The sequence below is a fragment of the Schistocerca cancellata genome, chromosome 7 (assembly GCF_023864275.1).
Source record: "Schistocerca cancellata isolate TAMUIC-IGC-003103 chromosome 7, iqSchCanc2.1, whole genome shotgun sequence".
Taxonomy (NCBI): Eukaryota; Metazoa; Arthropoda; class Insecta; order Orthoptera; family Acrididae; genus Schistocerca; species Schistocerca cancellata.
Window position 1 is genome coordinate 224,548,154 of NC_064632.1, and position 13,971 is coordinate 224,562,124.

The 13,971-nt window shown below is 35.6% G+C and overlaps 1 protein-coding gene across 1 annotated transcript in view; it reads right to left on the minus strand.

Annotated features, from left to right (window-relative positions):
* Positions 1-13,620, minus strand: part of LOC126092513 (engulfment and cell motility protein 2-like) — a 75,363-nt gene extending 61,743 nt beyond the window's left edge. The window contains exon 1 of the mRNA XM_049908140.1: positions 11,897-13,620. Coding sequence (XP_049764097.1) covers positions 11,897-13,303 — 1,407 coding nt within the window. The 5' untranslated portion in view covers positions 13,304-13,620. The remainder of the gene's footprint in view (positions 1-11,896) is intronic.
* Positions 13,621-13,971: the final 351 nt, after the last annotated feature.

The window sequence follows — 13,971 nt, forward strand, 5'->3', positions numbered from 1 at the left end:
CCATTATATTATCTAATTTTTTACTTGAAATATTAAGTGTCACACCTTACAACATATGTATTCAAAATATTTAAATTGTAAGCTTCTATCAGTAACCACAGCTTGGTGAAAACTGAATTCTTCTTTGAGTGGCCACAACGCCCCGCACCCCCCTCTCACTTCCAATATCCAATGTGGCCTGAGGTGTTGCCCTATGGTGTCAGTATTGGCTCGTAAACAAAAATGTTTGATGGCTACTGGTCTGGATGATTGAGTGATCTGGCCTTGTAGCATAGGCCTTCATGATCTTGCTATGCTGGCACTGCAAACTGCGGAAACGACAACCCTTATTTTTCTTGAGGGCATGCACCTCTACCGTATGAGTAAATGATGATGGCACCTTCTTGGATAAAATATTCCAGAGGTCACCCATTTGAATTTCCCAATGAGAACTACAGAGGAGGACATTGTTATCAGGAAAAATAAAACTGGAATTCTATGGACTGAAGCATGTATTGTTGGATCTCTTAATCAAATAGGTATGTTAGAGACTTTAAAAAGGAAAATGGATAGCTTGAAGTTAAATATAATGGGAGTTAGTGGAATGTGGTGGCAGTAAGGTTATAAATATGAAGTCTAATAGGAGTAATGCAGGAGTAAGTCCAATAATGGACAGGGAAATAGGGACACAGATAAGTAGTCACAAACAGCATAATGAACGCATTATCATAGTCAAGGCAGAAATGCTACCAACACCAGTTTCAGTAATACAGTTTTTGTACCAAGTAGCTCCATAGGTGATGAAGAGGTTAGAAGAGTGTGATGTTGAGGTAAGAGAAATTATTCCAACAGCTCCTGTGTCAGGAGACTGATATGTAATAGTTGGAAAAGGAAGAAAAGGAAAAATAATAGGAGAACATGGACTGGGAGAAAGAAATGAAAGAGTAAGCTGCCTGGTAGAATTTTGCACAGAGCATAATTTTATCACTAACATTTGCTTTAAGAATCATGTAAACAGTTTGTGTGTCTCAAAGAGACACTGGAAGGTTTCAGACTGATTATATTATGGTAAGAAAGAGATTTGAAACAGTCAGATATTCCCAGGGGTATATCTGGACTCTGACCATAATTTATTGGTTATGAACTGCAGATTAAAGCTAAGGAACTGCAAAAATGGTAGGAAATTAAGGATATGGCACCTTGATAAAAGTGGAAGAACCAGGGGCTATTGAGAACTTCAGAGGGAGCATTGGGCAACAAATGACTGAAACAGGGGAAAGGAACACAACAGAACACAAATGGGTAACTGTGAGAGAAAAATAGTGAAGGCAGCAAAGGATCAAACAGATAAAAAGACAGAGCATAGTAGGAATCATGGGATAACACGGAAGATACTGAATTTAATTGATGGAAAGAGAAAATGTAAAAATGAAGTAGATTAAAAGGAACACAGATGATTAAAAACTGAGACTGATGAAAAGTGCCAAATTTTTGAGCATTAATGGCTAGAAGACAAATGTAAGGCTGTAGAAGCATGCAACACTAGGGGACAGGTACAGCAGGTGTTAGATGCTACCCACAGGAACATTTATCCATTGCTTCATCATAAACCATTGGGATAAATGGAGTTTTAATTTCAATCTGCATCACAGTCAAGGCATATGTTGAAAAGAAATGCAGCTATATGTATATCAAGAATTCAAGTGGCAAGCTAGTACTAAGGAAAGCAGACAAAGCTGAAATGTGACAGGAATAAATAAAAGGGCTATACAAGGGACATGAAGTTGAAGGCAGCATTACAGAAAGACTAGGGGTGATAAAAGAAGAAGAGTTTGTAACAAAGCAAGGTGGGATTGTGGTACTTGCTCTTATACTACTCGGATGCCAAAATAATTATTTTTCTTTTCTGATCTCTTTTCATTAATGGTACACATATGATAGATACATAAAAAACTATTTTCTTGTTGATGCAGCAGTTTATAAAAATTCATTATTGAATATATAATTTCCCATTTATCAATGACAATAGTATACGTTTCAAGAACACATTTTATTTGAAGAAATATTCATAGTTTAAGATACCTGTAGACCACATGCATTTCAAAAGCCCTTACTGTTAAAAATTATTCATTTCAAGGTCAATACAGCTTATTTCAGAGACCTTATTCTAAACTTTTGAACAAACATTTTACTTTTTCCATAAGTGTAATATTCCAGAAGTTATTTGTACAGATATTCAATATTTTCATGTTTCAAAATGTTTGTATTTTAAAATATACTTCTTCCCAAAATCCAGTGAAATATTTTGGTAGCCCTGATTTGTGTGTTTCCAAACATGCATACTCTCATTAAAATAGCTCTTTAGTTTGTTAATTATTCCATTTCAAAAATTACATTTCCTAGAAACTTTATGGTCTAACTTTGGGAATCCCCTTGCACATTAAATTGCTCTCATGAAACACTGCTGATAATTTTGCCTTTTTCCAATTATACACCTATTAGTTAAACAAATTTACTTCATTACCTATTATACTTTTGTTCCTTTTCATTTTACTGTCTTTCATATAAATATCTAAAATGAAGTAGCTTAATATTTTATCAGTTTGTAACTTTCTGTAATACATACATCTATAATTAGGCTTCGCACACAAAGCCTTAAGTTACTTTGCATCTGCTGATTAAACAGTACAGGTACAATTGTAAAATAAAGTCAGTCAGCATCAAGCAGTTAGAATGTAACATTACTACGTGATTGGGTCTACATTTAACCATTATAACATAAAGTTACTAAGTTAGTTGTCATTGTAGCCACTTGAAAAATGCTCTGTTAAATCAGTCCTTTATTATGCAGAGTGCTGACTCATGATACATTAACTGTTAAAATTACTTAATACAAACTGTTTATCACCAGTTTAAAACAGTAATTGCAATGAATGAAACAAATGACCTTGACTGTGTTGTGATGTTAAGTCATTATTTACTGTGAACGAACCTATTAATTAGCTAAAGAAGCTTTTTGAAGGTGAACATCAACAAGACTCATGAGACAATTTAACAGGTTGATACCTTTACAAGTAGGAGATGTGATACTGTGCAAAGAATTTGATAGAGCACTGAAAGACAGAAGTCAAAACAAGACCTGTCAAAGCAGGGCATTCGACATCCCATATATTGCCTACCATACAACCACAACATTTGCTGCTAATGGCAACAGAGGGAGGGACTGGAGGCATCAAATGGCGAGCACAGCATGAGTGTAGTTGAACTGCTTAGTTGACGCATAACAGCAGTGCTACTGTGCTACAAGGCAGAGAAAAGGCAGTGATAAACAAAGCAAGCACTGTATTATATCTACAACAACAGTTGCCAAAGTTGACATTTCATCAGAAAGGAACCCAAGGAATTTTGCAGAGTGAGAAAGAAGTTGCAGATGAAATATGAGTCAGTGGAATGTGTGGTGTTGTATACGCTTGACTGCACAGACAGTGTACATTAAGAGAACAATGATGAGAATACATGCTTAACAAGTGAAAATGATATTGAAACAGGTGTCGACCCATATAGTTCATCATCCATGTCAGACAGGGAGCCACAAATCCCGTCTCTGGTGAAATGTAAAGGACAATCTTTGTCCAAGAAGCAGGTACTGAACATGATTACATACATGGAAGATCATCCACACCATAGTAAGAAAACAGTTATGTACAGATTTAGAATAAATCTACAGCCATATGATCAATAAATCTGCAGCCATATACCATCTGGTGCCCAAGAAAAACTATGTATATTCAAGGGAGGACAAGGTGCACTTGTTACAAAAACTGCTGACTGCATGTTTCAAGGATGCTCAATACAATTTACAGTATGGGCATGACAGTGCCCTACTATGTAATGCACATCAAAATTGTGTGTGACATAGATTACAATGATTTTGAGGGATGGATGGTTGCATAACTTCAAACAGTGCTACAGAATTGAAAGATGCAAGATAACCAACTTTCAAACAAAGTGTTAACTTGATGATGCACAACAAATTGAAGAATCTGCCCAAAACTTTGTAGATGAAGTAAACAAATGTATCCCATCTGTCATTAAGGAACAATTGGGATTTGAAGAGGAAAGGCATACAAAAGGAAACCTGGAAATTAGAGGTAGCAAGAGAGTTCCATCAAGGTCAACTAACATCAATGCCGACTGTTGACCTGAATCATAAATTGGCTGGAAAGTTATTTATTGTGCTGCGAAAAGTTGGAGGTACTCTGCCCTCTACCATTCTTTCTTGTGTGTGTGATCTAGCAAGGACAGTAGGGAAGATTTACATCATAGCAAGCAAGAGTGGGAAAATGGGCATAAGAGAACTACAGGTATGGTATGAGCACTGTTTTTGGTGATTAGCTGATCAAAATAACTTGCATTTGCTAGAGTAGTGCGTAAAAAAAATCATACTCCTTTAGAGCAAACTATTCCTCCTGAAAACTGTGTAATATTGCAGGTCACACCACCTGGGACCACTGAATAAATTCAGCCTTTGGATTTTTGTTTTTTCCATGTCCGTAAAATATATTATTACTCTATCTGCAGCTATGTCTTAAAGGATAGCCAGTTTAATGATAAAGTCCATGACAGACATTTCTTTTGGTGCATGCCATCATATTCCATCAGTTCTCATCACCCCCTTACACCAGTATGATTTTATATGCATTCTTTAAGAGTGGATACATAGCTGAATGCCGTGCATGGTTTTTAACTCCCAATAATTTTGTCTTTGATCTTGATGGTGTGAACATTTGTGATCGCTGTGGTACTATTTTTCATTTGGTGTCCATGGCACAAGTTAATGGTTTGTTTTGAACATTTCTTGAATGTTGATGATGTCCATTTTGCAAAGTGTAATGCGTACGTCAGATAGAAGGTTGATCTCTGCACCTCCATACACTCATTTTCTGTTGTCGTCCCGATGTACATGGTGTGTCATTAGCAGCTAATATTTTTCCTGTCATAATTGTTAACACAACACTTTCAGATGAGCCTTACTACATATTGTACTTTATTTTGAACATTTCTTGAATGTTGATGATGTCCATTTTGCAAAGTGTAATGCGTACGTCAGATAGAAGGTTGATCTCTGCACCTCCATACATTCATTTTCTGTTGTCGTCCCGATGCACATGGTGTGTCATTAGCAGCTAATATTTTTCCTGTCATAATTGTTAACACAACACTTTCAGATAAGCCTTACTACATATTGAACTTATGATGTAGCACTCAAGGGGTTCTTTGAATAAGTCTTGGTTGCAAAAACTGATATGAATTATTTACAGAAGAGCAGAAAGACTGTTAGAAGCTAACCTCAGGGAAGATAAGTTTGGGTTGTGGAGAAATGTAAGGATATGCTAAGGCAGTACTGACCCTATAAACTTACCATAGAAAGAAAGTCAAGGAAGGAAAACCTAAATTTATACAATTTGTATATTTAGAAAAAAAGTTTTGCAATTTTGAATGATATGCACTCTTTGAAATTCTAAAGGCAGCAGGGATAAAATGCAGGGAGCAAAAGGTTATTTACAAGCTGTACAGAAACCAGACTGCAGTATAAGAGGTGAATGACATGGCAGGGAAGCAGTGGTTTATAATAGAGTGAGACACAATTGTAGCATATTCAAATTGTTGTCCAGTTTGCACTTTGAGCGATCAGTGAAGGAAACAAAGGAGGAATTTTAAAAGAGAATGAAAGTTCAGTGTGAATAAATAACAACTTTGAGATTTGCCAATGTCATTGCATTTCTGTCAGAGACAACAGAGGACTTGAAAGGGCAATAGAACAGAATGGGCAATTTCCCGAAAAGATGTTTTACGATAAACATAAACACAAGTAAAACAAGGTCAATGGAATTTAGTCAAATTAAATGAAGCAATGCTGAGGAAATTGAATTAGGAAACAAGCCATGAAAAGTATTAGATGAGTTGTGCTATTTGAGCAGCAAAATATCTGATGATGGTCCAAGTATAGTAGATACAAAATGTAGATTGGCCTTAGTAAGAAAAGAATTTCTGAGAAAGAGGAATTAGGTTTTAATTTAACAGTTAGGGAGCCTTTTCTGGAGATATTTGATATTTGCCTGAAGTGTTGCCATATACAGAAGTGAAACATGGACAATAAGCAGTTCTAACAATGAGACAAAAGTAGCTTTTGAAATGAAGTGCTACATGCTAAAGATTAGAAACATTGCTTGAGTAACTAATGAAGAGATACTGCATCTAAACATGGAACAAAAAAATTTGTAGTACAACTTGACCAAGAGGTGGGCTCAGTTGACAGGACACATCCTGAGGCCTCAAGGAAACATCAGTTTAATGATGGATGGATGTAGAGGGAGACCAAGAGATGAATACAGTAAGCAGGTTCAGATGGATGTAGGTTGCAGCAGTTATTTAGAGATTAATAGGCTTGCTTGAGATGGACTAGCTTAGAGAGCTGCATCACAATCAAAGGCCATAGCAGGTAAATTTTCTTGTATGTTTCTGTCACATCTGACTTTGCACACCACCAAAGACAGTCACAATGCTGGGATATAGATATTGTGTTCAGAACTGATGTAGTCTCTCTCTTTACAAGAGCCCCACTTTCTGAATCCTTGTAACTGATGGGGGGAAAAGTTTGATGATTGTTTCACTGGACTTCTTAGGTATGTTGTGACATCAACTTATTTGCTGTATGATGAAAAATATTATGAACAGTCTGGTGCATGGTGTTGGGTTAGCAGTTATCACCTGACATAGCAGACCTATATGTGGGACACAGTGAAGCAAGGGAATGGAATCTGTCAAGTTCAAAGCAATGTGTTTCTATCAATATGTGGATAACATATTTATGGTGTGGCCATATGTAATAAAAAAACTTGAATAGTTTCTGGAATGTGATGTCACCGCTAGACACCACACTTGCTAGGTGGTAGCCTTTAAATCGCCCACGGTCCATTAGTATACGTCGGACTCGCATGTCGCCACTATCAGTGATTGCAGACCGAGTGCCGCCACACGGCAGGTCTAGAGAGACTTCCTAGCACTCGCCCCAGTTGTTCAGCCAACTTTGCTAGCGATGGTTCACTGACAAAATACGCTCTCATTTGCCGAGACGATAGTTAGCATAGCCTTCAGCTACGTCATTTGCTACGACCTAGCAAGGCGCCATTACCAGTTACTATTGATACTGTAAAACATGTACCGTCAAGAGCGACGGTCACCATTTATGGATTAAAGTTAAGTATTCCACCAGCTACGTCAGTTTTTTCTAAGTCTAATTTCCTTGTCCTGTTCCAGACCTCATGCCAGCCTGTGTGAGCTAAAACGCGTGCCTTTCAGCTTCCTCTAGTAGTACCGGGTTGGCTCTCTTGCCAACCCACAACATGGAATGTTTAAAAAGTCTGTCCTAATACGAAATTCATAACAGAACTTGAAAAAATAGGACCAGCTACATTTCCTCGGTGCATTAGTGAATAGTTGACCAGATGGATCCCTGAATCACAGTGTATGTAGAAAATCCCATGTACACTGACAAATGTCTCCATGCCACAAGCCATTGCACCCCTCACAAAAAATTTGATGCTCCATTTTCTGCTTGATAGACTTGAACAATTTCAGACACGAAGAGCATGCTCAAGGAATTACGCTGCCTATAGTTCTGTAGAAATGGGTCATCAAATCAGCAGAATGAGCAGATGTTTGCAGTCAAAATCAAAAACACCTGAGAAAGATGTAGAGTTGAAGACAGAGAAAGAGAAACCAAGAATTGCTGTCTACCTTATGCTGGCCTAATATGCAGGAAGATTGGTAGACTCTTATGGGAGCATGACAGCCAGTGTATTTCACTCTTGTCAACAAAGATAAAAGAGTTCTTTGAGATGTTAATAATGATGTAACATCTTCCCTTTTTGTCTTTGGTTTATTTGTAATATAGTTTTCATGTATGATGGTAGACTAGTGCATAATGCTCTCATTAGATAACAGGTATCGTGATAGATTAAGGCTTTTCATAACAGTATTGTTTTTCCAGCCTGGACTTTCCATTGTTTGAAGGTAACAGAGATATTCACAAGTAAAACACTAGAAAGAAAAATGATCTGCATTACCCTCTAATGAATCTAACTTTGGCACAAAAAGCAGTGAAAAATGCAGCTACAAAACCCTTTAACAGTCTACTCACAGAAATAAAATGCCTGATATATACCAGAAGTTTTTCCAATTCGATTACAGACATTTCTTCTTAACAATCCCAATAATATAGAGGAACTCTTGAGCAGAGGTAACTAGTCATTAAAAATCCTGTAAATGGTCAGCATGTACCCACATAAATTATTGTTTTATTTCGCTCTATATAAGTATATAAGTATAGGATTGGGGAGAAGAGAAGTTTGTGGCACAACTTGACTAGAAGAAGGGATCGGTTGGTAGGACATGTTTTGAGGCATCAAGGGATCACAAATTTAGCATTGGAGGGCAGTGTGGAGGGTAAAAATCGCAGAGGGAGACCAAGAGATGAATACACTAAGCAGATTCAGAAGGATGTAGGTTGCAGTAGATACTGGGAGATGAAGAAGCTTGCACAGGATAGAGTAGCATGGAGAGCTGCATCAAACCAGTCTCAGGACTGAAGACCACAACAAACAAACAAACAACAATATAAGTATTCCATGTTCGTTCTGTTGATGTGTTCTGCTCATAATGTTTAGAATGAATTTGATCTATGGAATCTACATTCATGTCTCCTATTACTGGAACTTGTTTTTGTTTGTTGATTATTCATCTAGAAGATTTGCTAAATGGCAGAAGAATTCATTTACAACGCTATCTAATGATCTGCATGGGCCAACAATTATTAAGCTGTTTTTGCCTAGCTTTACTTTTCCTGCTGCTGGTTTGAAGGCCATCTCCTTCTCTCTCTCTCTCTCTCTCTCTCTCTCTCTCTCCTTTTTTTTTTTTTTTGTACACTCACAGCTTTTGTTCTCACCCCATGTGGTAAGTCTTCACTGACCTGTGGTTCTGGGTGACTTTCCTGAAATCTACCTCTTTTCTTAGACTTCTTCAGTCCTTTTACTTCACCCCTCTTCCTTCCACTTCATCTCCTCTGCCTGAAGAAGGAGCCACTGGCTCTGAAAGCTTGCCTAATTATAACTTCCTTTTATGTGCATATTCTGCCACTGCTTGGTGAGTAGACTTTTTATCTCTCCAATTGAGGCTCTTTGGTATTTTTGATTTACTGTCTCCTACAAATTCATCAACTTTTTCTATTTTATTAGTGATGCACTGGACATTCTTGATCATTATTTTACATTTTGTGTCTTCTTTGGCGCTGTCATTGCTGTTTTTCCATCTTATGTGGACACTGAAGGCTGCTTTACACTAAAAAAGATACTTCAAGATTCGCATTTAAGCAGTAGGTATATGTAATGTATATCGTAGTGTATCAGGTTTTAAAGGTCCATTTTTTATTTTATTATTTTTGGTTCTTGTGTGGAAAAATTCATTAAATTTAATAGCCAATAATTTGAATCCAAAGTCATATTTGTCACAAGTACTGGTATAAGTGAGTTCAGTATCATTTTACTTAGTGAGTTTATTTGTTTCTTGCTTAGAAATGCATGAAGTTGCCTTCATTCTGCTCTTGGAATTTAGTATTTCTTGCGTGCAGCAGATATTTTTTTACATTTTTTGATAACGGAGTGGAGATAATTGCAATTTCTTATAGTGCATCTTCAAATCTTAATTAGAGCTGGTCTCAGGCATTAAATAAACTTCTCTCTCTGTTGCACAAGATACTTTAGTCCAAGATGCTATGGAATTCCTGCATGTTTCGTAACAAATGTTTTTTTAACTAAATACTAGTGCCACCTAGAAACACTTCAAAAACAAGGTACAAAAAAAGTGATGGTCACAGCAGACTTCAACTTAAACAAGTTATTTGACAGCAATAATTCAACAAAATTATCACATTTCAAGCACCAGAAACTATGACAATTTCTTAAACTGTATTTTAGATGTATATTTTCCTTCTAGATCTTTGCAAAAGAAAGTAAACAGTAAACTTAAAGTGATTACACCAGGAATAAAAATCTGTAATACCACAAAGAGACAACTCCACAAACAGTTAAAATCAAACAGAAATTATGATTTTGTAATGTATGTTAAATGCTAGATGTATTCAGGAAAGATGTAGTGGCAGCTAAACAAATGGCAAATAATACATTCATCCTCCAACGCAGATAAGACAAAAGCATTCTGTCCAGTTGTCTAGTCAGAATTAGGAGCTCAAGACAAAAGTCAAGCGATTTTTAAAAATTAGATTCGAAAGTGATTTTATGGTGAACCCTTTTCAGATGTCAAATTGTTTTAATGAATTCTTCTTAAATGTAGTGAGCTCAAATGTAGATATGGCACCCTGTCAGGACAAGGCAAATTGTATAAGCATAGAAAGTAACCACAACCCATCTTTTAAACAATATGAAGAACTTACTAAAAGGATGTGGACAATGGAATATTGTGTTTAAGAAAGAAACTTCATCTGGTTGAGATGAAATACCCTCATCTGCAATCAAGGATGTGCATGTCATTTCACAACCACTGTCTTCCTGTTATAACCCAATTTCTTGGGCTGGGATGTTTTCAAAACATACTGAAATATGCTGAGAAAAAATAGTTATTCATAAACAGATCAACAGAAGGTGTAGGGAACTATTGCCCTGTCTCTCTTCAGCCAGTCTTCTCTAAAGTCTCTGAAAATGTTGCAGGAAGATGACAATTTTTTTAAAAACTTGTTTGGATTCCAACAGGGAAAAATGCCACAAAAGAGTTCACTCAAATAATATGCTCCACATTAGATAAGTGTAAAAAGGTACCATTCATTACTTCTCCACCAATTGCAGATGTATGGAGTCAGGGAGACACATTTTCAGTAACTGAACTCTTCCTTAATAGATAGGAAACAATGAGTACATAGTTGTAACCTCATACTAAAGCAACCACTTCCTAAGGCGAACTGCAAGTTTGATACTGGGAGCCACATAAACGACAAATTACTTGCTAGTGATGTTCACTTGGTTTTATTTTCTAATGATACATCAGTTCTAATTGGAAATGAAGTGCCTGAAAGAATTCCATGAATGTTTTAAAAATACGTTAGAAAAACTTCATTCCATCAAAATGGAGTAAAACTAAATGCAACTAAAACCAAAATGATGCATTTGAAAAGCTAACTCATTAGAATGGAGCAAAATAAAAAGAACTTCCAATGATCAGGATATCATAGTTTTTAGGCCTAAATCTTGATAAAAATTTAAATTGGAAAGTTCACTTAGAATACTTACAAACAAAATGAACAGCTTAGCATTTGCAGTGTGTATTTTGTCAGGTGTCACAAATATAGACTGAGCATAAACTGAGCTGTTTGGTTCAGTAATTAAAATATGACTCATATTTGCAATGGAAAAAGGTTGATATCCCCATACAGTCATCTAAATGTACCCTTTCTATAGTTTCCTTAAATCACTAGTGTAAATAATAGGACAATTGTGTAAATAACACAGTTGCTGAATTCCTTCTCATCCTCACCTCTGATGAGCTCAACATTCATGGGACATTAAATTCTGAACTCTCCCTCTCCATAAGAGGTAAGATATGTGAAATCATCTACAGTTATGTCATAATGAAACTTTCTAATTCTTGGAAACAAATCTACGACTGAACTACATATTGGAACAAAGTATCATGGTGATTCAGGTACCTATTAACTTGAAGAAAAAAAAATGAACATTTTGCAAATATTATGCAGATAATTATTGCCAAACACAGGTTTATGTTTTGACTAGGGGACTATTCATTTCTGGAAAATCATTTTAGACATGTTGATAAAAATTTTACATACCTTTTTATGATCATCAATGGTCTTAGCCCTCATTTCTCTTCTTGTTTTTGTTAAACGTAATAGAGCCCTACAGAAGAGTTCATTTAAAAATGGAGATTCCATGGGAACAGAAAAGACTAGTGGCTGATACTTTCTCTCCATCATTGCCTGGCCACCAATGCCAACTATCTTGCATAGTAATCGTAGGACATAATCACAAGTAACATAAAATGAATTTCCAACTTTATTTTCTGTTAACATGACTTGTGAAAAACTTTCAGGATATCTTTGTGAAAAAAACACCATGCAGCTTAGAGTCAGATGGCTCATATTGTTTGGTATTTGAAGCAATTTCTCAAGATTTTGTTTCTTTTTCATTCTTTTCTTTTTAAGTTTGTAGTCATTCCCCATAATACTGTTTTCTTTTTCAAAAGTTCTCTCTGAAATTGCCTGTATTTCCTGTATTGCACTAGAATCAGCACCATTCTGATCTACAGTTGAATGTAGTTCGTGTACTAGTAGGTTTAGTATTAATTTCTGATAAGTATAAAGTTTCTTACCTAATGAAATGCTTACATTCCTCCCCAGCTTTAATACACTTGCATAAATAATGTGTCTATATTCAGCGGCCATTATTTCAGTTATTCTGGCATCTTTTGAATTCTCTGCCAAAGCATTAAGTAAACCTACAGCATTCTCTTGCACTTCATCACTGTTATTATTCTGAATATGTCGAATCAAATGATCAACATTTAAGGATTTGTAAATCATTTCTCTTTTGTTTTTAAAGGCTTCCAGTCTCACTATTTTTTCTACAATGAGTAAAGCATCTGCAATTACTGATGATTTATACTGACTTTCTACAATAATCTTACACATCTTCTCAATAATCTTAATATCTAATGTAGTTATTAACTGAAACTTAAGCACACAATAAAGACAATGAAGACAGTTGCATAAATACACCTCTTCAAGTGCATTATTAAGTAACAAACTGGTCAATACACTCAGGCCGTCTGCTTTCAAAAATGCTTTAGAAAATGTTGGGTCTGAAGAAAATGAAGCTAGCTTTTCAAAGTGCCATGATCTGGTTTCATCATCTGGATCTGAATCATAACCAATTTTACTTATTATAATTTTCACCATTTCCTCCGGAGAAAGAACAAGTTTTAAAATGTGTCCATTTTGTATCTTTGACCTATTGTCTTCTGTAATATACCTTCTTTGAATTTCATTCTTGTGATTACTTTCTTCAAGCTGAAAAGAATACTGTTTTGGATTACCAGGTATATTTCTCTCTCTGCATACACTACTGATAATATTTTCAAGTGATTCTTGTTGATTGAGTTCATAAAGCACACTTTCTTCTCCAATAGTAATAGCAACTTTCACAATGTTTTTACTGCCCCTTTTTGCTAACACTTCCATTGTACAGCGAACATAAAACACACAGAAAAATACTGCTAAGTGACAATCCCCTTATCACAAGTGACACAATACGTATAAGTGTCTTATCATGTATACTCAATGGAGATAGATAAGTAAAAACACAGACAGATAAGGTCCAAACAGTTGTGCTTGAACTTGAGTCTTAAACCAAGAAACAATTTTCTGGTGTTCTGATTTAACCTGACTGTAATATATATACATCCCAAGTGACTTTGTTTTATATGTCTTAGCTTAAAGTTGAATTTTTTGGAATGTGGAATGTACAAGAAATACAATAGCAGACTGAACTGGTTATAATAAGTGGCTCCTAGATACAGATTTAACAATTAATTATCTTTAATAGTAATTTTAATTTACTTTTTTAATTACAGGTGGCAGACCTTAATATGTCCAACAAATTCAATGAGACAATCTAATAAATATGGATATCAAATGAATAACCTACATTCATCACTATCTTAATAAAAGCAATTTCACTATATAAGTGCATGTGCACTAGTTTTACAAACTTATATGTGCAATTGTTAGCATAAAATTGATGATTTCAGAATTATGAAACTGGAAATAAGAATCAGTTTCTGGGAGTCACACACAGAAAGGTTCAGTCTCAAAAATATGTTCTATATTTACCTAAAATAAAAGAAAAG